We start from the raw sequence: 26923 nt of genomic DNA on the forward strand, positions 1-26923 counted from the left end.
AAGTTAGCACGTTGTTGCCAAGTAATGAAGATGTGTTTAGGAGATGGGGATGAAGAGAATCCTGCAGCTATGAATGCTTAATACTTGTGTGTGGGGGGATGTCATAACGAGTCCATAGATAACAAGGGGAGTCAGTGTGCAAACAGGTTGAAACTGATAATTTTCTTAATTAAATGGAAAACAAATTAGGAATGTTTTCCTTATTTTAGGTACTTGACACTGGTGGATAGGAATCCTCCAGTGCCATTGTATAGGGTCCTTAGAGTAAGGGTAATAAACAGTACTGCATGGATTTGATTTTTTTTTTCTTTAATAAATAGAACTATCCTATTGTTTTCTTACTCAAAGATTCTATTTTTCAAAAGCAGACATTACTGGAGAGAGCACCTCCCATTGTCACTGGTGCAGTCAAGACATGAGGGAATTATTTACCCCATGAGTCACTGTAACCAGGTCTGGTCTTGGGTAAGACTGGACAAATGCAGAGAGTGGAAGAGTACTTTTTATTACAATAAGTCCTACTTGTGTGGATTGCAAATAACATTTTTATTATTAGAAGAAGTGGTTTATAAATTAAGCTTTTATTATTAAAAGAACTCATTATGTCTCACAGGAAAATGATACCTCACTTGCTATCAAGGTAAAATATTGCTTTGTTTATAGAAATACTGCATGCTTTCTTATCTTTTTTTTTTTTGCAGAGGAATTGCAGTGAGTGAGGACTGCTTGATCAGCACACCTAACCCTAAATATAATCTGTTATTAGTGAAATGCAGGTTTGGGGAGAATGGGGTCTGAAGATTATTGAGATTGCCTCCGTACATATGTACAAGTCTATGCAGTAATGCTGAATTAGCAACGTTATTCTACTGTTTTGTGTCCCATACTGTCTGCTGAATTCAGCTTGGTACTCTTGCATGCATTAATTGCCTCAGCAGGTGCATTAAGCTACTGTTTGTAATAGAGCTGCATCATGTACTGCTTTGTAGATAAGCTGCATTTCATGAAACCGCTACACTCTCATGCTGACAGATTAATAACTACCTGTGCACTGAAATTGCATTGTCTATGAATCCTCAGAAAGGTGTGTGAGGCTGTGCAGCAGTTTGTCTTTTCCGAATGTTTAATCCTTTTGTTTTTAAAATGAAATCTCCCATTGTTTTTGCTCTATAAACACAACAGAGCTTTTAAACAGTGCCTTCTGCTAATTAAGTCAGGTTTTGGAGGGATTTGCCCCCCTCCTCATCACTATTAGAACCCCAAATCTTTTTCCATGTGACACTCTCCATAAAACTTTCTGTGGCAAAATAGTAAAAGATTGGATCCAAGATTGTATTGACACATGCCACGAGCAAGGCACATCTATAGGCAAAGTGCAAGTAGTCAGTCTGTGAGGTGGTGGTGATATACAATAACAGGACAGTGTTGTATGGTAAAAAGCAAATAAGGAAGATTGTGATGTTGGCTACAATCATGCTGCGAATCTTATGTGGCCTCATATGTTGCATCTGAGCAGCAGAGCTCCGTCTGACGGCTCGCAGCAGTGCCCAAGAGCAGGCAGACATAACTGTAAGAGGAATAAAAAATCCAATCATCAGTGATACCACAACAGGTGCTTGCTTGGTCACATAAACTGGTTCACTTTCAAAACATTTACCTGTTTTACTACCATTGTTCTTCAACTTTGGAAAAGCATACACAGGGATGCTTGCCCCAACAGTCAGCATCCAGACTCCAAGACAAATGTATTTTGCATTGTCTCTTATTGACTTTACACAGGAGTTCATAGGAAAACAAACAGCCATACATCGATCTCCACTGATACAAGTTAGCAAGAAAATGCTGCCATACATGTTCACAAGCAAAATCAGTCCTGTGATTTCACAGAGAGTGTCGTCTAGATGGGCGTTAGTGCCATAGTAATAAATCCGTACAGGCAGGAAAGCCACAAGCAACAGGTCTGAGATAGCTAGGTTCTTCATATACACTGTGGTCGGGGAGCGGAACTTGTGGTATCTAAAGAAGATGACAAGAGCCAACACATTGAGGAACAAACCAAGGACAAAGATGAGGCTGTTAGCTCCGACAAAGAAAGTTTTGTATTCTGAGGTTGTATTGCTTTGAAGGTCCATTTCACATTATACTCTCCTGGATCAGACTCAAGAGATTGCTATTCCAACACCTGAAAACCTGATACAAAGTAGAAGAAAACAGCAACTAGGTAACTCATGATAACAATGTATTATTCAGACAGCAACCATGCTACCTAACAGTTCTTAAAGAGATATGACCCCTTCTTTCTTTCAATTTTTTAATATACTTTTTTTCTCTTGAAAGTTCCTGGGTTCATACTGTACAAAGCAATGAGCATTACATTAAATTAAAGTCATTTGCTTACCATAGTAGTAGATCTGCAAAAAGAATGTCAATTTTCAGTAACGTTTAGACTTGCACTACTGATGTTAAGACTGTTCATCATTTAAAACCTGCCTGGACTACCAGGCACCCCCTACTATTATCATGCACTACCCACCCCTCACTCTCTATTTCTGAAGATAACACTTGGCTAAGAAGAAAAGAAAGAGGCAGAAGAGAGGGAAGGCAGAGAGTATAACTTCACTGGTGGAGAATGGAGGAATGGAATTCTATAGAAGATACACCATCTTCTTACAGTTATTATATCTGAGGAGATGATATCCATTTTTTTAGGACAGAGTCCATGGTTAATCCTATTAGGTGGCTTTTTTCATAGGAATAAAAATGTGGACCTGGAAATGATGATCATGTTTTAGTGCCTGAGGAACTTCCTCATAAAAGACCAAGTTGCAGTTTGCACATGTTATGTAAAGTAGCATTACAGAAAAAGTGTATGGATGTAGCTACAGATCTACTGGAATAAGTTGGGAGGGTGCAGGTAAAGGTTTCGTTTATCGTTTTTTTATGAAAGGGCTATACCTCATAATCTCTTCTACTTAAATATACTAACTCTGAGGTCACTGTGTCTTGGACAAAACTTCATTTTCTCAGTTTTTAAACTAAAAATAAATAAATCACAGATTTGTGTTTGTCCATCACTGTTGATCACAAATGACAAACAGTTAAGGCTGGCATCCATGCCTTCTAGGCATAGGTGCTTGGAGTTGAGCAAACAATGGAAATTATGTGGCAGTCATTGTAAGTAAGGAAACCAAGCGTCCAGCTACTAGGGTCTGGTTGCTGTTTTCCTGAAGGATGAGACAATGGAATCATGAAAGGTTGTAGTCAGATTAGTATTTAAAAAAGAAATGGCTACAGAAAAGTGACCTGAGTCTTTTTGTGCCACAAAGAGGCTATCATAGGATCATAGGATCATAAGAGGTTACTAGACTAATGGCCCTGGGGCCCTTACAAGCTTAGCCAAGAGTTTATCCACAAAAGAGAAACCTCAGTCAGGACCTGCCACTCCTGTCAGTGAGGGACAAAGGTGGAACCCGTGGGACAAGTTTGTGGTTTCCCATCCACTCATCAAGGTTGCACTTGAAGAGGGTCAGCAAGGTACTCTGTTTGATATGTATGGGAAGTCTATTCCAGAGACAGGGCAGCCTCTGGGAGACAAACCTGTCTCTCCAGCAGGTTTTGTTGATGTCACATATTAGATTTAGGCCTATCAAGTGCATAATGCATGAGGAGTTAAGCTTATGGATATGGAGCATCTCTAGTAGGGCAGGGTCTGGTATTGTCTTGTAGGTGAGACACAGATCACCTCTGAGCAATCTGTATGATACCAAGTAAAGTGATAGTGATTTGAGCCTGTCCACATAAGACAGGTGTTGGTGGCCATGGATTCTCTTTGTGAGTTATTTATATGGCCTTTCCAGTTGGTGTAGGTACTCAAATATAGGTCTAATGTGGGAGGAGTACAGAGAGGTAATAACCTCCTTTTTTCTGGATGCAATTGCTTTATTTATGAGATGAGCCAAGTAGAAGGCTTTTATGACCACTGCCGCCACATGATCTCTCACCGCAGGTTGTGTGCTTAGGGGGCTGCCGTTGATGTGGTAATCAGTAGGGGCCATGTTTTTGCCAAATGGTATGATAATACATTTTTTTTTTTGCATTTAACTTAAGGCCATGACTTTGGCACCAGTTATTTGTAGCTGTGAGACCCTCTTCTTTTCTCCTCTTCTTTGACTTGACTTGCAGTATGTTAATGCCATTTGGGGAGTCAATGACAGCACCCGACTTACAGTGATCTGCAAACTTGGTCAACCACAGGCCCTTGGTCTTTGCCTGGACCTCTGAGAAGTAGATGCCAAACAGTAGGAGTCCCAGGACAGATCCCTGGGGAGCACCACTAATGACAGGTCTGCTGCTGGAGGTGGTGGCACCTATTTTGACCTTGTGGGTCCTATCTGTGAGCCAGTTGGCCACTCATCTGATGAGATAGGGATTAACACCAAGTTGTGTTAGATTTTCAATATTTCCTGAGTGGAGAATTGTGTCAAAGGCCTTGGCCAGGTCAAGGTAAGCTGTATGTACTGACTTTCCCTCATCCAGGGGGCCTTGGTGATGGTCTCAAAGAAGTCAGCTAGGTTCAGTAGGCAAGATCTGACCCTGATGAATCCAAATTGGGTGAGGTTGAGTGTTTGGAGATTGCCTATGTTCTTGTTTATGAGATACATAATAATACACTCCATGGCTTTACAAATCAGACTTGTCAAGCTAATGGGGCGATAGTTTCCTGGGTCAGTAATGGCACCACCTTTGTTCAAGGGGATGACAATGGTGGTTCTCCGCTCTGCTGGAATGAAGCCTGTAATTAGGCTGTGGTTGAATAGGGTGCTCAGTGGCTAGTTCTTGCTGGAGATGGTGCATAATACAGCCTGGGATATTATCAGGTCCCATGGAAGCTGTGTTCTTTTCCTTGGATAGGGCCTTTAACACTTGATCTTCGGAGATGTGAGGTGTGGGACAAATATCGGGAATGTCAACTGGGCCTTTGGGGGTGATAAGGGGGTGAAGTTTGTGCTGAACCTATCAGCTAGTAGGTTGGCTAAGTCAGCAGGATCAGTGTAAGTGGTACCATTAAATACTAATTTGGAACAAACTTGGGTTTTGCCGTGGAGGTTTCTAACATAACTGATGAAGGACTTGTGGTTTCCCTTTGTTTCAGAGGCTAGTTTCAACTCATAATTGGCTTTGGAGTTTTTCACTAGTGATCTAATTTGCTTGTTGAGGCAGAGGAGGGAGATTTTCCAATTTGGAATTTGTTCCTTTTTACCCCTGGACAACAGTTTCTTCTTTTGTTGTAAAGCCTGTTGACTGAGGATGGCCACCAGGCAGGTTTGTGTTTCCTTGAGGAGCAGGATTTAGTTCTGTTGGGTATGGCTAAATCTATGCAGTTGTACAGGTGCTTGTATACTGCACTGGCATACTGTTCAGCATAGTTGTCCGCATGCTCTGAGGGGGACGGTGATGTGATGCTGCTGATACCCTCCCTTAGGAGTGTGTAGTCAGCTTTTGAGAAGTTTTTTAGCCTGGTTATGACTGGGGAGGGATTGGGTGGGGTAGAAACTTTGAATGAGACAGACTGATGATCTGATCTCACCAGGGAAAAATATACTATGGGAGTAGTGCAGCGGTCACCCATATTGGTGAGAACCAAGTCCAGTATGTTATCTCCCCCTGTGGGGGATGAGACCAGCTGGTCTAGTGCATTAGAGCTGACGAAGTCAAGGAATTATTGGGTGAGTGCATTAGTGCAGGAATAGTTCACCCAGTCTATGGTGGGGTAGTTGAATTCACAAAGAATAAGGGTGTTAGGGGGTACTTTGATCAAGTTAAGTAGGTCCAGATAGGAGGAGTGGGTGTCCTGAGACATGGAGGGGGTCTATAGCTGGCTATAACTTGGAAGGGTGTCTTGCCAACTGTCAGTTGCACCTGTAGTAATTCCAGTGTGTCATGCTGGTAAACCTGGTGTGCCTGTCTTTGATGAAGATAGAGATTCCACCATCCTTAGTCTTTCCGACCTCATTTTGGGGTCGGACTGTGTGGAGTGAGGTATAGCCTGGTAAGGTAGGGGTGCTCTTGACAGCCCTGAACCAAGTTTTCTTGACCGCACAGACATCGGCATATTCCAGTATGAGGAGAGCCTCCAGTGAGTGCATTTTCAGGTTAAGGCTCCTGTCATTAAGCGGCATGATCTTCAATTTACTTTTTGGCAGATCTTTCATGTTGGAAGATTTGTCTTTGGGACATAGCCTAAAAAAACACAATGGGGAGGCAAGAGCCTTGGCCAAGATCCAGAACCCCAGGAGTAACAGTGGGAGACCATCTCTGGCAAAGCAATGAGGCCTGTCAACCATGTCATCCCAGGCAGACAGATACTTGATCCCCTTGGAAAGACACCAGAAACTAAGCCAATTGTTGAAGTCAATCATTTTTTGTTGGTATTGTGGCATCATTCTTGGTGAAGGTAGGGTGCTGCTCAGGGCTAGAGTCACACCTGCCTGGAGTGCATATTCTGAGAGCAAAATCATGTCTCTCTTCAAATAGTCCAGGGAGGGTACATCTGAAGTCATTCACACCAGCATGGACAATGTGTGATATAGCGGATTCTAGTGCCTGACAGACAGCTGACCGTGAACTTCTTCTTGTTGAGCCTGGTGAGGAGGACATCACTGTGTCTCACTACTGAGTCACCAATGACTAGTATGTTTGGTTTATTGTTATGCCTTATGGGCTGCATTGGTATATTGTTATACCTACTGGGCTGTGTTTGTGAGATACTAGTGCATTGACTACTTTTTGCAGTGATTGGCATTGTGTGTGAAATGTTTGTGAGTGTGTTTAGGGGGTCTGTGTTATATAAGTAAGTTTTTGTTGAGGACCCCTGCATAGGTGGGTGTGTGGCTCTGTGATGTGGGTGGTGTGGTGCTTGTACTGGCAATCTTCTCTTTGTCAGGAATACTGACTGTGGTGTGAGAGCATGGATTCCAGCTTACTGATGTAGCTGCATCTCTCACAAGTAGAAGAATTATGTGCTAGGAGAAGGGGACTGTTCGTAAACATGAGGCAGTTGCTACACTGTCTCAGTATGCCCATGTTGACCAGACTGGCAGGGGAAACTGAAGGGAATTGTCCAGACATAATGCTCTGAATACTTGGTGGACTTAGGGAGAGCAGGGTTTGATGAGGGGTTGTCCACAAAAATCCTAAATGTTAAATAACTGGCCTGAAGCACAAGTGCTAAAACCAAAACTAAGACACTTAGGATAACAGACAAATTTAATCAGGCTACTTACAAACAGTAATAAGTGCAGAATAAGAGCATATGAACACCTAACAGCACACAGAACAGCAAACTAAGGTAATAAAGAAGGTAGAAGACAGTTACAGTAAGAGCGGCTGAATAAAGTGTAAATCATTTTTTTGTTTGTTTTGATTTTGTTAGTGGAGAGGGATGGAATAGAGCAAGATTAAGAGACTACAGGGGTTATTCTTCCCATATGCTCTCTCTGTACACAGTGGATAGCGCTGAAGAGATGGGACTGGTGTGTTTGAGAAACTAAAAAGTGTAACAGAGGCCATATGACCAAATGGTGGGTTAGGGCATCTGTAGGCTGAGTTCACACAGGGGGTCAGACAGAAAAAGATGAGGTGCTTGGTGCTGGATGGAGAGACAAGAAATTTCACACAAGACAGAAGATTTTGTTGGACACAGACTGACTAAGAGGCCACTCATGAGACGTAAGAAAACAACTGCTGGGTCTGTCCACCAAAGATCTGGCTTAGGATGATGTTTACCATTAACAGAAATTGGTAAGAATTGACTGCCTACTGTCACATTTTCTGGTGGATAATATAATATGTGTGTGTGTGTGTGTGTGTGTGTGTGTGTGTGTGTGTGTGTGTGTGTGTGTGTGTGTGTGTGTGTTCTGAAAGGGTTTGAGTGGGCTTGGATTAATGTATATGTGTGTGTGTGTGTGTGTGTGTGTGTGTGTGTGTGTGTGTGTGTGTGTGTGTGTGTCTCTGCGTGTGTGTATGTGGAACACCTTCATATGTGGGAGAGTGCCATCATGTTATGTGAGGGGCCACTGGTAATTACATTCTATTCAGAGACTTGCATATTAGCTGATAATAAAGTTATACTCATTCTGGTTGAACTTGTCTCTGGATTTTATGTGTCTCGTAAACTACAACTTTTGGCTGCTGCATTTTACACTTGTATAAAGGTTTCCTGCTGAATCCAATAGTGTTCTGCATTTTGTCAGTGTATTACATTTCTGCAGTTATTATGTTGAGCAGTAAGACAAACAAAACAGTAAGTCTTCACAACAGAAACATTGCATTAGTATGTTTGAACACAGAAAGCATTAAAATATTGTACATATGTTCCTAGTAGAAATGTGTAGACATATCTACTGCAAGGAAATAATTGTTAGGAAGACAATGTTTCATATGTGTCTTCTTCTTCGTCTTTTCCCGGTTAGGGGTCACCGCGGCGGATCACTGTCCGCTCATGATTGGCAGTGAAGTTTTACAGTGTTGAGTTGCCAGCCCGGCACTCAACCTTCCACAGAAGGCACACACATGCACACACTCACACCTAGGGTCAATTTAGTGTGTCCAATCCATCTACAGCATGTCTTTGGGATGTGGGAGGAAACCGGTGCACCCAGTGGAAACCCACGCAACCACAGCAAGGACATGCAGACTCTGCACAGAAGGCACCCCAGCCAAGGATTGAACTGGAGAACCTCTTGCTGTGAGGCGGCAACGCTATCCGCTGCACCACCGTGGCAGCCCCACAATGTTTCATATGTGTATTAGTTGTAAAACAGAGTACTATATCTACAAATAAGTTTTACACTGTGAGTGTAATTGAAATTCAGTTTGGACCTGTTCATCAGAATTAAATAGGTTCTTTTTACAATTGCATCCTGGGAAATTTTATACACACACATATACACACACATACACACATATATGTATATATATATATATATATATATATATATATATATATATATATATATATATATGTGTGTGTGTGTGTGTGTGTATATATATATATATATATTTTTTTTTATGTAATTTATTGCTATATGCATTTCATCTCACAGGAAGTTGCTAGTCTAATAGTCCTAGGGTCCTTACAAGCCTAGCCAAGTTCTACCTTTGTTTTCACAATCAGCACCTATTGCCCCTGAAAAGGTACTGCTGGGATTTGAACCCAGGAACTCCTGTTTACTATGCAGGTACTTTAACAAAGTGAGCAACAGTGCCATCACGTATTTTAAATACTAGCTTAGCAGTCTGCAGACTAATATAAACCTGGCAATTAACGAGACTTCAGAATCAAACTATGTACCTTCTATTTGTGAAGTCTAGACCTTAACCGTTATGCTATCCCACCTCCCTAAAAAAATTGCACCTCCTCTACTAGAACCCCAGATCATCTACACTATACACCTACACTTAACATGTGCTGCCACAGGATTAGTAGTTCATACTAAAAAACTGATGTTTTTCATCAGTGTACAGTTGGCTGAACTGTGTAAAGGTCGAAGTTTATTAGATCAGCCATAACATAATTCAATAGCTTTTCCCTTTCTTTGAGTTTGTGTGACCATGGGGTTAGTATATTTAATTTCTGGGGGGTGTCGGGGAGCAAAGTCCACCACATAAAAATTGTTGTTTGTTTTACTTTTGGTAATCGCAAATCTAACCTGTTGGTCTACATTTGCGATTACTTTTTTGAATTAATTTAGCAATAATTAATGGTAATTGAGTTTATTTATTTATTTTGTTTTACATTTGTTTACCAGGAAAGTCCAACAGGACACAGATTCTTTTTCAGTGGAGGCCTGGGAAGAAAAGCTCCAATATAGAAATACAAACAATATTTACAGTAGAAAATATATATTTCTTTGGAAGAAAGCTTTTAGATAATATAGTATTACCAAATAACAGTTACATATAGATAGGCAAACATAACCTTTGAGAGAAACATTTACAAAGCACATCAAAATTAGTTTTGTGTTTTGATTATTCATTATAAATTCCCTCACATACACGTACACATAAACACACACACACACACACACATATATATATATATATATATGTATGTATATATATATGTATGTATGTATATATATGTATGTATGTATATATATATATATATATATATATATATATATATATATGTGTGTAAATATATATTTTGTCTTATTGAAAAGAGTAGGGGAAGTTCCCTGATGCTTTGGCTAAATTTCCCCTAGTAGCAGAAATGCCACCTCAGGTCTCCCCTGAAAAGAGGCTAGTAACTTAGTGGGAATAACCTGGTCAGCCAAGGATAAATATATAAATAAAATAATAAAAACAATGCTGAATATTTTTTCTCTTCATTGTATGGCTTATATGCATTTATGCTTGTCATGGATTCAAATGTTTTGCACTCATCAATCTGGCCTACAAATTGTCAAATTAATCTATGCATTACTTCAGAAAACAGTTTTAAATCAATCAGTCAATCAATTAATTAATCAATCAATCAATGTCATTCAGCCATGCTCTGGAATGTGACATGACAGTGATAAAAAACAGCAGAATGTTATGATGCATTGCCTGGCAAGTTGACCCCAGACGTGCAGGTGTCATCCTTCTGTTATACAAAGAGCATTGAGAATTCATCTAGAATATTTTTTCACTTCTGGAGGTCATATCAAGAGAGGAATATTACGTTTCCTGATTCATGTGCATCCAGTGGAAGGCTGACGAGCTGTGGAAGGTAATGGTGGCATGGAGTAAGAGAAAACACAGGAAACATGACACACTAGAAGGGAGACAGAAGGGAAAAAAAGGATATGGAATGTTGCAGTGAATCCAGGGAACAAGTTTTTAAAGTAACATTAAAGAAGAATGCAGGGGAGGTGACTCAAAGGAGGAAAATATAGGATTATCTTAAGAGCTATAACTTTAGAAAGTGAGCATGGGAGCTGGACATTGCTGAAGTAGATGGGGGGAATACATTTCTACTGAGTGATTTAAATGTGATTGAGTTAGATAAAAAGAGCATGTTCTTGTGGCTGGTTGCAGTCCTCAGGCACATTTAATCCCCCTAATATCTTCTGTCAGTATCTACAGGTGTTTGTATTTTTTGTGATGTAGAGAAGAATACCGTGTATCACATTTGCTTGGAGTTTTCATTTGACTAAGACACAAGCTTCTCTGGAAATTAAAAAAAAAAAAGTTTCTCATCTCTTACACCAGATGGTAGTATTTTTCTTTCTCTTTTCATTTCATTTTATTTTCAGATAAAAAGTCATGAAGCTCATTTTTCATGTGATGTGAGCTGAATGAAACTTAAAGGACTGTACAGTTCCTTTTTGTTCTGTCCCTTCTCACTTTTTAAATCATCTACTACTTTTGTTTTATCTGTTAACTTATTCCTTCCCTTTCTTCTTCCACATGTCAGTAGACATCACAGAAAGTGGGTACAAGTTGGGAATGTGTCTATCATATTACAGGTGATGGGGGTTCTGCTATAGCCCTAGTCATATTTTTAGTTGCACATCACCAGTGCGGTGTCTGCTGCAGAAAGACCAGTATTGTGTTTATGCATTTAGCCTCATGCCACATCCACTTCCCTTGCTTGTGCAGGAAAATGGACTGGAGCTAATGCCTAGCCTGAATGCTATATCTTGGATTGACATCCAGTGTCTACTAGGTTTCAGGCTTATAATAGACCAAGGAAGACTCCACACCGACCAAGAAAGCAGAGCCAACATCAGCAACTCACTCCTACCCTCCTCTGCAAAGTCACCCAATACCTGAGTTGTAAGTTTACCTTGGGTTGTCTGATTTGGAGTCTGAGCTTTATTCCTCAATGCCACAGAGCTAACTAAAGCACTGCCGCATTGTTGTTTCTCTTGTAGCTTTACCACCTTTATTCTGCTGAAATGACATTTGGCCATCTGAGGGATAATGTCACTGTTTCTTAAATTATTTCCAAGGGAGGTTATCAGTTTAAATTCACTGAACAACTTCTGGTCTTTTTACATGACTCATTTAGAAACATCAGAGTTTCTCTTAGCTCTCAGAATCTCAGTGAGAGTCCACTATAGTAAATTAACCTTTCAGAGTAAGATAGAGAAGGAAAAAATGTGATTCTTTTTAGTGAAAATTAACTTAATATGATTATACTTCCCTGTTAAAGATTCTGTTTTTGTTACAGCCTATTTTCTATGTAGGTTTGACAAAGAGGAGGCTGAGGGATCGTATTTATGACCATCTATACGACATCCGTAGGCAGGATGAAACTAATGCATTAGCTAGACATGTGAAAACATGCCATACACACTTTTTTACCTTCAGAGTACTACAAATATTGATAGTGAACAAGAGAGGGGGTGACAATGAGAATGCCCTAGCCAAGGCTGAGCTTCATTGGATCTTGAAGCTAGCAGCGCACTTACCACCAGGGTTGAACAATTTTGTCTCAATCAAACCTGTGTTGGTTGAGAGAAAGTAGTATTGTAAGTAGATGGCTATGAACACGATATTTGAACAGAATGATTGCTGCCTAGATGCAGAATATGTTTATAATAATAAGTTTTTTGTCATTTTGTTTATTTAAGTCCTGTTAGTTTTATGAATTGGATGTAGTAACTTATCCATAATTGTAGTGAGTCTATGTGGTCTCACTATGCACAAGGAATTGATTAACTAAATAAGTGGACACTATTGTTTTTGGTTTTAGAGATGTACATGTATTTTTTCTCCTTTGTGTCTGTATTTATATCTTTTAACACAGTGACTTCAATGAGTATATATCGTTTTAATATATTTCGAGGTTTTATATTGTAATACTTCGCTTTGGTTCTAATACACATTCAGACAGATGTCTATGTAGTGTACACAATGGGACTTGATATTACATGATCCATTGTACTTTGGACCATATAGGGACGTGCACCCAAGTAAGTGCAGAACTTGACATTCACATTTGTAATTTTAGTTCAATCCATTTGTTTTTCTGCACGTTTTTTACATTTTTTCTTTTTGGTCATTTTTATTATGGAGGTACATCATAGTGTTAGTGTTTGGGTCTACTTTTGATACTACTTATTATCAATACAATCATGGTCATATATTACAGATTTTAGGGTATCAGAGTTGGTTAGTTACGTTATAGTGGTCAGCTGACATGTGCTAGTGTCAGGGATCATGATGCAGTTAGATGCGCACCTAAATGCTTGAAATTAGGCTTGGTAAGTTAGCGGCACTTAGTGATGACGATTTGGATAATCCTTGATTTACGTCAGATATTTGGATAGTTTTATGTTCGATCGAAGGGGATTTTATGGAAAATGCCGTATATTCATGCCCTATTGGGTATGTTTTAACATTTGTCTTTGAGTCATATATGTGATTGTGGATTTTTGGTTTTTATGTTTCTATGTTTTAAGGTAGATAATCCGTTTGTTTTTGACTACACGCGAGTACAAGGTTGGTGTAGTAATTACGGAACTTTTAATTCAACTTTTAATTCTGCTTTTGTTTATGTTTAAGAATGAGTATTCCTTCATCAATGCAGGGCGGAGAGCTTTTGTTTTGGTTTCTGTGTTGCAAGAAAGGGGTATTTCTTATGTTGGAATTACTTGCAATATATTGAAATGCATTGAAGCTGTTGTTCTTAATCAATGTGTAAATAGGCTAATGGATTGATGAGCCCACCAAGAAGTCTTGTATTTAAATGTGGTGTACTTTTTGTAACTGTATCTGATGAAGCGTAGCTAGCACTACGCGAAAGCGCTCATTCTTTTTTGCAATAAAGTGTTTTGGACCTTTATGGTGATTTTTCAATTGGAACCTGTATACTGTGAAGAATATTGATCGTGGTGACTACTCTCACTCTTGCATCCACTTTGGTTCTTTTCTTTGGTGAGACGTGTCTTTGGCTGTGAGTTGTGCTCCTTTTACAGTTTGCTATTTTATATGATGGTATTAAATGCCAGAATTAGAAAACTTGGGTCGTGAGTCGTTAAATGAAATATAGTCCACGTAGAACTGATCTGCTACTCTGTACTCATTCTTCAGCCTGTAACTAACAGGATATATCTACAAGCCAAATCACACAATGTTAATTTTCTTCAAATTCATAGATAGTCCATTTTGATTTGACTAGTTTACATATTCACTCAAGGGGTACTGGAACTTCCTCCATATTAAACTCCTTTTTTCTAAAAGCACCACTCAACTGCAAGGGGAATGTGTAATATGTAAATGTATTATATTATACATTCACCATGTGGTCAAGTGTTTCTTTGAGAGTTTTGGTTTCAACACTTACATTTTTGAAGTTTTTCTGGTTATAAACTCATTTTTTATAGAATAAATCCTTCAGTGTCCTCTTTGTATTTCACAACTGTCAAACCCCTTGGGTTGAGCAAAAAATTCGTCTGAAACACTAATCCTTGAGGGACCCCATTTAACTACTGTTAAATGATAGTGAGTGGGATGGAAGTTTGTGTACTTGAAGTATGTCAACTATATTACTATAGGCAGTGTTTCTTTTATTGCATCACAGTCAAGACATCTCAAGTATACCTAGTCAAATGATGGTCCAGGCTTTTATATCTCCAGTGTGTTTTTTCTTCTTTTTCAATTTTTTAATGAGTTAAATGTTTGATGGTCAGTGTGTGTGTGTGTGTGTGTGTGTGTGTGTGTGTGTGTGTGTGTGTGTGTGTGTGTGTGTGTGTGTGTGCACGTGCGTAAGAAGCTGACCACAACACTCATTTAATAACAGTTAAATAGCCATGGATCTAGATTATAAAGTGTGTGTGTGTGTGTGTGTGTGTGTGTGTGTGTGTGTGTGTGTGTGTGTGTGTGTGTGTGTGTGTGTGTGTGTGTGTGTGTGTGTGTGTGCGTATCTATATAGACACATGAGATCAGACTTAGGGAGGAAGGCATCTAGATGAAGCAAAGATGGGGAATGCACTAGAGGATAAGAAAGAAGGATTAAAGAAGGGAGGAAAATAATTTGGGATTCTTCATGTCCAGACAAGCTTGGAGGCACCTAATTTATAAGACAGTCTAAGGCAATCTGGTATTGGTGGCATGCAGGGGTGAGATGTTGTCAGGCCACATGGGATGCAAGCAATGTGAATGTTGCATAAGTGTTTTTAGTCCCAAAAGACTGAAGGAAGAAGAGTACAAAGGCAGGTAAAAGGTGTAAGTGATGTATGGAAGACAAAGCCAATATAACACACATTGTTTGGGAGTCTAATCCAGCCAGGGCCAATGAAAGATTGGTAGGAAGCTATGGGGCATGATATCTGGGAAGATGGTAACAGTTGCTTGGCAGTTTTATATGTTGGGGTATTAAAAGGGGTGTCAGATGAATGTCTACCTGGGATGTGAGACTAGTGTTGGTGACAATCTGTAGTAAAAACTAGAAATGCAAGGAACTGGAAAGGAGGGATTAGGGACTGCAGGGAGTCATTAGCATTGTGGGAAAAGAAAACTAGGTCACTAGTGTGGAGGGATATCATGGGCTACAAGATGAGGGAATACGTTAGGAAGATTTTGAAAGGATTGGGGTCCAACCCTTGACAGTAACCCTTTAAAATGTCAGGACCTGCACTAGTGAGTCCCATAATGCTGAAATTGAATGACCAAAAAAATTGACTTACATATATTAAGTCTATGATGACCATTTCTCTGAATATTTGCTTTTCTTTGAGGTACTTTGATCTCAGAGTTAGTATATACAAGTTTGTGGGTTATGGAGGGCTTGCTCCCCACATCAGGGAGTTTTAGGAGAAAATGATGTCTGATATTCTCTTCTCCTGCACATTCACTCTTCTTTTGCTTAGTGTGTAAGCACTAGAAATTACGAACGCCCACATTTCAATAAGGGAGCTGCACTTAACTTTTATAAGGTGTCGATACGTTGAGGTTAGAAGTTCAAGAAGATGGGAAATTCTGAAGTGGAAAGAGGTTAAGAAGGAGGATTCAGTGATTGTAGGATTGCATGAGGATTAATAGGAGAATGTCCATTTGGAAGCCAAGTCAAAATGGGGCTGAAAGTGTGTGCCGTGGGAAAGATAGGGGGAAATACATAACTGCTAAGGGAGTATTTATTTACTGTTGTACTTCATTAATACACTAGATGTACTTGCATGGATTTCACATTTAAATATCATGATGGACATTATCAATAAAAATTATATAACAAAAAGCATTCTAGAAAAAAAAAGAAACTCTGCAAATGGTTTGACAAAACTCTGTTGGCAGACAGCATACTTGGACCACCTATGAAAAACTCAAACTCATTCTATATTGTCAGACTCTAAAAATGCTAAAGAGTGAATGCAAATTAATCCTTGAAAAGTCAAAGTTATTTTCAGATTGCATAAAACTTCCTGCTGAAAGTCCTTAATCTTTGGAGAAGAGTTCATATCCACCCTTTCTAAAGGACAGGTGCTTGCACCTCTCTGTTGGCTCCCTATTGAAATGTCAGCACTCAAAATGCTGAGTGCCAAAAAGCCAAAAAAAAGATTGAAAACCCAGGAAAAGAGTGACTCTTGAAGATCACTCTCCTCCTTTAAATTTCTTTGCAGGTGGCAAGGCCCCCAGAACCCCCCAAACGTATATATACCAACTCCGAGATTGCCATACCTCAGAGAAAAGGGAATATTTTGTGAAATGGGTACCTCGGACTTGGTATATGTATGTCTATTTTGTGGCCATTCAGTCTCCATGTTTTGGGACTCACTCTGTCAGTTTCTGACATTTCAAATGATTACCTTCTAAAGGACCTCACATAGGGAGAACTTGTGATGCAAGTAATGATGGAATCTCCAAATGTTTTTATAGCTGTGGCTTATACCCTCATAGGAACTTTAACTTCTGTTATCACCAGTATATTTCTGCAAAGTTCAGACAAAATGCACCCTCATCAATACTTTCTATCAACGCTACAGTCATAGCTGAAGCAAGGCAATTGATAAAACATCAAGACCATCAGCACTGTAGGACTGTTTCACCTACTGCCAAGGTGGGTACCAATGAGTGCAGAGCCCAACTCTACGCCTGTGACCATGGTTATCAACAAGCCAGTTAGTGAAGGTAAGGTGCCCGATTTGCTGGTGTACTATTTTCATTTCCTTACAAAAGACAGAATCTCAAATCATCTAGTAAATCAGAAGCTCATTTTTCTTTTGCTGTGTTTAGTGAATGTTACACAGCCACGCAGACACTTTCACTTATCTTGGTACCTCCAAGGCTGTACCATCTTTGCTGACATCCAGCATGGATTTGGTGAAAGCCATGGCATTGATGGAGCCCTCATAAAGCTCACAGATCATGTTATTGCTTATAGCAGTTTAGTGGAGGCAACTGGAACCTGTTTCTGAGCATCTTGAAAGTCATGTATACAGTCAGTTGCTCACTGCTTGTATTTGCAGTTAGGTTAACCACTCTGATTCAGCATATTCTTGGCTCAGTCATTAGTTGTCTGGCAAGCTTCATAAAGAAAATTATGATACAGAAGTTTCCAGTCTATCTCTATGATCTCCAAAAGAACTGTAGACTTAGTGTTAGCACCCTTGCATTTGTTATGTTTTTGATCAATCTGTGAAGTACCTGAGTGACCCTATCATGTTGCAGTATTCAAGTGACTTTCATGCGTTTAGTAAACCCAAATATTATAGGAGCATGACACCTGGGTGATGGCACTTCCGTTGACTCACAAAACAGTGAGACAACTCATTGAAATCATAGCTTGTTGACTGCACCAATTTTTATCTATGAAGTCATACAATGCTGGGGTAATTCCCTTACCCCATGGCTGTGCACCCTTAGAGTTGATAGATAAAGTAGCAGGGATATATAGGGGAGAGATACTGCTTACAAAAATACTTTATCTCAACTTGCTGAAGTTCCAACCACTTTTTTATTTGGTTCTTCATAATCGGCAAGTCATTCGTCCATAAGAGTGTCATTGTAGTACAACCTGTCAAGAGTCCCATAGATTCACTAGTTATAAACAAACTCTGATGCCTTACTTGAAATATCAGTATGACCAAGCTGATGGTAATTTGGAAATGCAGTTTCTGTGAAAACAGATCATGAGTGAATATTATGAATACCTAAATACCAGTATGTTCCTTGAAGTGTTTAGAATTTCTACTAGATCAGGAATGAACTTTCATTGAACACCTTAGATTTGTCACAAAAAGGTTCTACACAGACTGCTCTGTAATATTTAGGTCAATTTTTTTTTTTTTTTTTTTTTGAAGACAACCCATCCCCGGTACTTCTGTGCAGCCGTGTTACCTCTGCAAGACAACCCATCCCCGGTACTTCTGTGCAGCCGTGTTACCTCTACAAATTTGTCATAGGACATCCTACAAATATACACTTCTCCATGGTGCTCAGGATCATTGTTTGATCCCTGTTAATGCAGAAAATGTGAGATAATAAGCATTCTAGCCATTACACTGGCAAGCGTTGTAATGTAACCAGAAATATATATCAGCCGTCTTCAGAAAGACTGCTTCTGGATGGAAATTAAATTAGATGTCATTTACTGTGAAAGGGCATTTATAATAGCCATTCCCAAATTAGGCAACTGTCTTCCTCCAACCATTCAATACAGTACAACAAGAGAAAATTCAAAGTCCAAAACCTTGCTTATCTACCATGTACATTTGACCCTGTTCATTGGTCACTGCTAGAAGATACTTTGTGTTCACTAGCTAATATTCATTTATTCCATTATGTCTCATGTATTTGGTCTAGGTAGAGAAGCTGTAACCAGTCTCTAGTTATATTTCACTAGTGAGCATTTCCCTGCATGGCAATATCATTTGCTTGTTCTTATTGTCACACCTGTTTGTTTGGTTGTTTAGCTCAGAGGTTTGAAGGTGTGAGCTGCTAAAAAGTATCTTCCTGTAGCTGCATGTTTGATTCTCTCTGTTTCTATTGTCAATGAAATGATCATCTCAAAAGTGACTTTTATATACCAGAGCTTTAGAGATTGTGGCTACTCTATTAGTTTGCCTTCTAAAGGTCTTTGCCATGTACCTTTATTGATTCAACTAATGTGAATTGCTACTGGCTATTTTTTTTGGGGGGGGGTTGTTTATGGACTTTTTACTTCGTATTATGTATTGCTTATTTGTTTACAGTATGAATAATTCCATCAATATAATCTTTCTTTTTCTGTTCCTTTTCTGTAAGTATCCTGGGCCATGGTTGAGAAGGTGTTCATGGCCAGTTCATTAAACCAATTAGCAAAACCAACCAAGCTAATTAAAAAGAAGCAAATTAATCAATAAACTAAGTGAATCAATTTAATCAGACAATGTTTCTGGGTTGCCCCTGAAAAGAGACACTTGTGTTTAATAGGGTTACTGTCTTGAAAAACTCAGAAAAGTAAAAAATAAAGTGAAACCAGAAGTGCCTGAACTTCCTTGCACAAAACAGAACACAAAATGGCTAGTTGCCACCCTGCAGTGTGGATCCACATATTTGTATGTTTAAGTAGCCAAATAAGGGTTATTAATGCTTTTAATTTGCACCATTGTTGCTACTTGTAGCCTGCTGCTACTTCCACCCCTCACGCCAGATGTAAGCTACCTCTGCCGCTGTATGTGTGAGACATTGTACTTACAGACATTTTGCATAATGAATTTGCCCCTTTTATCACACAGTTGTTGGAATATGTGCTTTACAATACTATGTTTATGTATAACTTTGTTAAATATTTTAGTCATATCCTGATACAGCTACTGCTGCTATTGAACCTTTGTATTTACAAGTTATGTATGACTAGTTTGTACTGGCCAGATAGGCAACTTGGTATTTCATTAGTTCTGACTTGGCACTGGTTACCATTTGATGCTCATGGTATGTCACTAGTCCTGTTGGGCACTGTTAGCTATCCCTCTCGATTTTATATACATTGTATTATTTCTTTAAGAACTTGAGGAGTATTTCTATTATTTGCCTAATGATTGTTATAAGCATCAGTCCTACTGCATTATTTCTTTCTGAACACCATTCACTTGCGTACTTAATGTAAATTAACATGCAACTATCGGCCATGCATGTTACCTTTGAGTTTAGCTTCATATTTTTATGTGCACTGTGGGAAATTTCTACCTAGGAAACAACAGTAAAAAGCTAAAGGCTAAGCGAGCCACTCTGGTTAACAAAATCTCATATACATAGATAGCACTGTTGTGGTTAATGCTGCTGCATTTTAAAGGCCAACAGTTTCCTGTATTAGGGCACAGTTAACTTGCATGTGTTTTCATCGCTAACATACAGAGACAAAAGATGGTTCTAATATGAATCCTGTTTCCAATCTGGGACATTCTGCAGAAATTAAAATTGTTTAAAACTAGTGAGACTGTGTGAAAGGTGAATTAGTATTATGTTTACAATACACATTCAGATCATAAAACAAAAGCTGTGACCTCACATCCTTTTTGCAGTTTTAGTGAAAGCCAACAATAAGTGGTCAGTAAGCTGGGTGACAGCTTAATTTATCTGTATCTCCATTTAACTCATCAATCTCTACATCTTGTTTCTTAAGCCTATGATAAAACTAAAAAAAAAAAAAAATTCAAGAATAAAGATTTAAAGTCAGGGTTTTGGTGAAAAATCTGACAGCTTTCACAGAAATATTTGACAAACTGAGCATGTGGCAAGCCACGATTTGTAAAGAACATGATATTAAGTGTCCATTGCATCATTTTATGATTTCAGTTTTACTTGTGAGTTACATACCTATTATTTAGTATGAAATAAAGGATTGTTCTGTGACAACGTAAGAGCAGTTGTGAAAATCGGGGACATTTGTGGTGTGCATTTGAGAACTCCTCAAACCAATCCAAAATAAATGCAAAAGGAAGATGTGGTCCTTTGTGAGGTTTCAAGCTAAATTCATTGCCACCTTTGAACATGGCAAGCCAATTGCAAACTTAATTTGAGAGTAGTCTCTAGCAAGAACCTTGAGAATTGATTTTTCCCCATGCTTACAAGTAAGTTTATTATGTTATATCACTGTTTTCAGGGATTTACTGTCTCCTTTCTGCAGAGATAGATGCAGATAATGTCTGATCTTGTTCTGCGATAACTACAGAATTAACATTTTAGTGCTCTTACTGTCATATTTCCTATATGTTGTTTTTCTGCATTTTTTATTACGGCATAGTAATGGAGTATTGTTTATAAACAATACTAAGCAGAGATGGGACCGTTTTGAAAGCCATACAATTTAAGAGCAGTTTGGGCAGAAAATGCATATTACCAAATCTCAAATAACTAAAATGTAAACAAACTCATTAGGGACTTTCAGCTGACAGAAGGTGAGAAAAAGGAACATTTTAGTTTTTTTCATGACCAGTTAAGAACAAGAACTAATTAAGCAGTACTGATTATATTTCGAACACTGCTCAAAAGCAGATATTACAGAGACATCTAACTACATATTAATCAGCAGAACTTAGCAAAGCAGAGAGAGATTTCTGTCCCCCAAAGATATACATACCATCTTCTTACCTTTGCTTTCTGTGAAGGAACATCCAGTAGTTTTAATAACAATCGAGAAGAACGTCAGGTCCACCAATGGGCTTCAACAGCTCAGACAGCAGAGCATAAACACTGTGATAAGAAGTAAGAAAGGCTGTACGTTTCAAAACAAGCGGTAACAGATGTCATGAGCTTCCTTGTATGTAGCCACAGTCAAATGTGCTTTGTAATCTCCCACCGCCTTGATGCATATTGGCATATACACTGATAATAGATCAGGAAATTATTTCAACCTGGCATCCGTTAAAGGTATTTTCTAACTAAAATAACAAGTTTATATCCATTGTTGATATATCTCTTACATTGCACAACATTAAAAAAAAAAAAAAAACAGAAAATGTTTTCTTTTTCTTTATTTTCATGCATAAAGCAGAAGACAAATTCTGTTAACATTTCTTTTTTGGATATTTTTTATTTATACTATTTGATTCCTGCAGTAGTTTGTTTCCTCCTCTAAAATAATACACTATTCCAAACATCACAACACATCTCACTCACCATATAAAGCTGTGTGTTTGCATTCCTGCATGGTGAGAACAGTCAAGGCTGTTAGCATATCATTATATTTCACCAGTTTTGTCCTGACTTGTGACAGGGCTGTTGGCTGGCTAGACCATCAGCAATACTTCATTGCATTGCCACGTAGAGAAACCTGGGACATCGGGTCGATGATTTTGAATGGAAAACACATTCTGACCATTCTCCTATTCTACTGGAATGAGGTTAGTAAGCCAACAATGTATTTGATACCCCTAGTCTAAAGGTATGGCATGTTTAGTGCTGTAAAGTCTGTTGTTTAATGGGAAAATCCAACTGGGCAGAAAAAGCTTTTTTCACAGTGGGCTGAGGAGAAAAGCTCCACAGAGACTACAAATGTAACATGCTTTATATATATAAATATAGATAGGCCAGTATCTTCACTTGCCTGTCACTCATATCAGCACAAAGTTCCTGCAGATTTATGTGAGGAAATAATTATTCCTCCTCTTCCTCTTGTCAATACTCAGTATTTCCTAGTTATTTATTTGGTGATCCATCCATCCATCCATCCTCAACCCCTTTTTCCCATTTTGCACATGGGGTGGGGTGTCACAGTCAACTCAAACCAAAGTTTGCACCACTGGGTGGCTAGCCCTGCCACTGTAGTTCATTCGCACCACTCACCCACTCACACACACGCTCACCGACAGCCAATTTAGAGTGTCCCATCCACCTACTGCATGTCTTTGGAATATGGGAGGAAACCCATGTGACTGCAGGGAGGACATGTAGACTCCACATGGAAGGCACCCCAGCTGAGAATGAAACTGAAGAACCTCTTGCTGTGAGGTGACAATACTAACCGCTGCACCATCACGGCCACCTTCATTTTGGATATCTTCAATAAAGGTACAGGAGACTGGCCAAAGTATTAGGCAATGGAGCCTGAATAAGAAAGGGTTGGACACCAGGAAGAAGATGAAATAGGCAGATAGGAGATTTTCCTCTTGAAAATCTTTGGTCTCACCATCCAACTTTTCATCCATCCTTCCACCCATTCATTTTTTTATACCTTTTTGCTTCAGTCACTGTGGTGGCAAGCTGAACATGGCAGACTGACTTCCCTGCCCCCACAAACAGTCTAGAGTTCAGCATAAGAGATTTCCCTTGTAAAGGAGTAAACTTGGTACCCCAAAACAGGAAGTAACTAGGGAGGCTCCTCAGTAGATGACCTGACCACTTCATTTGGATCCTAGCAATCCATAGTAACATTGACTTTACTCCAAGATCCTTCCAGGTCTGTGAGTTCCTCATTTTAGCATACAGCATGAGAACATGTATCATGCAAAGGGACATCACCGCTGCTGCTTTTATATGCAGTGTCATTCAAATGGCACTACTCAAAGAGCTCATGACAATAGGTTAGGATGTGAGTACAGACTTACCAGCAAATTTAAAGCTTTGTCCTATGACAGGTCTCACTTAAACCATCGTAGTTTAGTACAATGACTACAGTATTGGGTCTGCCATACTCAGATCATATCTTCCTCTACCTACACTGGTAAACAAGGCATCAAAAGTATTTAAACTGCTCCACTTTGGGTAGCTGCTTTCCTCTCACCTGCAGAAAGCAGTTCAACTCCTTTCTGGGACAGAGCCACGAGCTCTGATTGGGAGATGATGATTTGCTTCTCACCTGTTTCACACTCAGCAGTGAACTGCTGATGGAGATTATAGTCAGTTGTGGCCAAGAGGACAGCATTATCTGCAGATAACAAAGATGCAATCTTCACATCCTCAAGCTGGATATTCTCCATACCTTGGCTGTACCTTCATATTCAGTTCATGAACGATAAGGAAAACAAGGCACATTTTTGGGAAAAGTATTCATTATCCTTGAGCATATTCAACTTAATACTAATAATATTGACACAACTCTTGATCAGAAAATGTAGGGCTGAATGTCATGTAACAGTAACCAGGAAACCCAGTATTTTTGTATCACTTACAGAAGGATGTTCTGGTTACATGGTCATATAACTTTTCCAGGTCCATTAGACATATGCTCACTATATCAGAAAGTTTCTATGGGTCCTCCAGGATTCCTGCAATGGCTCCATAGTATTTGTAACAAAATTACAAAGATAAGATACTATGAGAAGTAAAAAGCCAGGTGGCGGGTGATATACATCTAGTGTTGAGACTTTTCATTGCTGAAGAAAGAATCAGCATTGCTTCTCTTGAATCAGTAGCTCAGATGTCAAATGAATTCTCATTTCTGACATCATGGAGTAGACTTTCTCAAGAAGATTGAGTAGCATCATCCCTGTATAACTAGAACACACACTCCTGTGCCCAACCCTCAGAACTGTAGCCAGGTCATCAGTCAGCCCTTGCAGATATTCTAACTGGCACCTCCCCCCACAAAAAAATGTCTTCTGGCCAAGGTAAAGACCAAAAAAACTCTTCTCAGAAAGTCTACATTTACAACACCACACAGTGAGTGCTTCAGTTCTACAACCGTGACCATAAATGAAGTATCAAACTTCAGCTATGAAGCCATTACCCCTCTCCATCACCATCAACACATGAGATTGCACCTCCTGGCAGATTTCACCTGTGGTGGCTGCCTTCTCCACCCCATCCTAGTTATAGCTTTGCCATCCCTGAAGTACTGTCTAAATCTTCAGTGCAACATTGAAGAGGCATTTTAACCTTACCACCTCAACAGTGTCACATATCTTCAGCCTTTCCGACCTGATCTCATGATATACTGCAATTTTGTCATATCTAAGCTGTTTAACTGTTGTAGCTACTTTATCTATAGAAATGGACCCAATCAAACAAGCTTCTGATACTACTTCCTTTAAGAAGAGTATATTCACGGAACTCAGAAACTCTTCACAGTGTTTCTTTTACCTTCTAACAATGTCCTAATTTGAGGTCAGTGCTTCTCTCCTCTTGTTAGAACAACTGAGAAATGTCATTCCACTCTCTTCCTAAGTCACCAGATGGTTTTCAGAACCTTTTTGAAGTCCCCCAAAAATTTTCTCCATGGCCTAACCAAACTCCTTCCACACCTGAGCTTCAATTGTTCTCCATGGCCTTACCAAACTTCTTGCACAGCTAGGCTTTGACTAGAGTAACTGATGCAGTTGTTGCTGTCTTAGCCTATCTGCACCCGTCAGTTGAATTTAGAGACCACCCCCCAGCTAATACTATGCAGAAATCCTGTTGACAACTTATCTCATTGCTGTTATTCCCCAAAAGGTCCTAGGATTCTCCCATGCCAAACACCAAACCTCTTTCAGCTTTGGTGCCTATATCCACTCATTCATACTAATCTCATCTACACGTAGAAACTGAGCTCATTCCACTCAAAGCATCAGCCAGGTGTTCCTGTGACAGCCTCATTGCCGGTTTGAATTTCCCATGTTTGTCCAGTTGCTGACCACCAGGAAGTGATCATGCGATAATGTAACACTTCTTTTGACCTGAGTTTTCAGAACCTACAACTTTAGGTCAGAAGACTTGACTACAAAGTGAAAGATCAACCTCTGGCCCAATCTAGAATTCCAGTTAAGAAATTAAGACTTTCATTTCATTAGACAGACTAACTGCTAGTGTTCTTTAGCTTCTATCTGAAAATATCTGTGTTTACCAGAATAAATTAATCTATACTGTCAAAGCATCATCAGGTAAATCTGCACAAGATAGGAAGAACATCAAATACGCATTTTACAATTTGCAATGCTAGCTTGCAATGAAAAAAGAACTGTGCCAATAAGAGGTAGTAGAGATTTTGCAGGTGAATTAAGTGACTGCAGTAGCTCTCTGCATCTCTCAACTTTCTAAAGAGGTTTCCAAGTACTCCTATGAAAAGTAAAGACTGGGGTATAATTACAGAGGGATGATCCCATCAACAAAGAGGTGAAACAGTTTTTGTTTTTACTCAGTTGAAAAGGGACTCTGGTCTAGTTTTCAAGCTGGACATTATGGACAAAGGGAACCTGATAAAGCTCTCTTAGTTCAGGGAATGTGGTCAATAGATACCCAGTTGTACCCCACTTCCAAAAACAAAAATCACACTTGAGTAACCCATCATGATAAGTCTTGACACAGAGCTGTTTCCTATTTACTTCAGTGTGATAGACCTAACTTATGTGACAGACACTACAACCCAGAAGTTTCTTTGCCTTCCCAATTGCATGATAGTAAAGCAAGCTGCCTTCCTGCATGACACTTTGGGGTGTTAAATCAAATGGTGCTGGCAAAATAATGCTGTTTGAGATGTACAGCCTAACACCAGCCTCCCTGAAACATAGTCCATCAAACCCAAAAGAATGATTATCCTGCAGCAGAAACTCAATCCATTACATGTGCAGCCAAGACTCTAGTAAGGCCAACATATCAGACCTAAGGAATTCACAAAACGACTCAAATGCCATCACCCACAGCTCAAACAAGATCAAAGTGAGATACCAGGAGAATGCTTTTAGTTAAATTGGGGAGACTTATGAATAACTAAGTCCCACAGTGGGGATGTTAAAAGAGGGTTTAAATCCCCCAGGTAAGATACTGCGAGAAGTAAGAAGCCAGGGGGAGGGTGATGTACATCCAGAATGCCTGTGTATACAGTTTTATCCTGTACATTCTGAGCCCTCACTGAGTTGCTTTCCTAATTATATATTTATTTATTTAACATTTTGTTAAACAGGAAAGCAAGCTGGTTTGGAAGCTCTTTTTTTAAATACAACCCAGGCCAATAAGGCATAAATATATTACAACAAACATAAACATTCTGAGACAATGTATAGCAAAGAAAATGATTTATATGTAAACGTAAGACAAG

The 26923-nt window shown here is 39.2% G+C and overlaps 1 protein-coding gene across 2 annotated transcripts; it reads right to left on the reverse strand.

Annotated features, from left to right (window-relative positions):
• Positions 1–261: 261 nt before the first annotated feature.
• Positions 262–21747, reverse strand: LOC122806713 (lysophosphatidic acid receptor 6-like). 2 transcript variants are annotated; one of them, XM_044077355.1, is made up of 3 exons: positions 21562–21747; positions 1658–2190; positions 262–1567 (listed from the first exon to the last, which is right to left on the reverse strand). In XM_044077355.1, exons 2-3 carry the CDS (start codon positions 2130–2132, stop codon positions 1209–1211), a joined length of 834 nt encoding a protein of 277 aa, XP_043933290.1. In that variant the 5' UTR covers positions 2133–2190; positions 21562–21747; the 3' UTR covers positions 262–1208. The 2 variants fall into 2 exon arrangements, with proteins under 2 accessions (XP_043933290.1, XP_043933289.1); XM_044077354.1 differs by having other exon boundaries at positions 262–2190.
• Between the last annotated feature and the right edge of the window lie 5176 nt (positions 21748–26923).

This window comes from Protopterus annectens, chromosome 7.part0, assembly GCF_019279795.1.
Source record: "Protopterus annectens isolate FY-2018-M chromosome 7.part0, PAN1.0, whole genome shotgun sequence".
NCBI classification, from domain to species: domain Eukaryota; kingdom Metazoa; phylum Chordata; order Ceratodontiformes; family Protopteridae; genus Protopterus; species Protopterus annectens.

What these genes read in the sequence shown, in the direction of transcription:
- LOC122806713 (XM_044077354.1), bottom strand. Translation starts at nt 2,132, where the DNA reads ATGGACCTTCAAAGCAATACAACCTCAGAATACAAAACTTTCTTTGTC.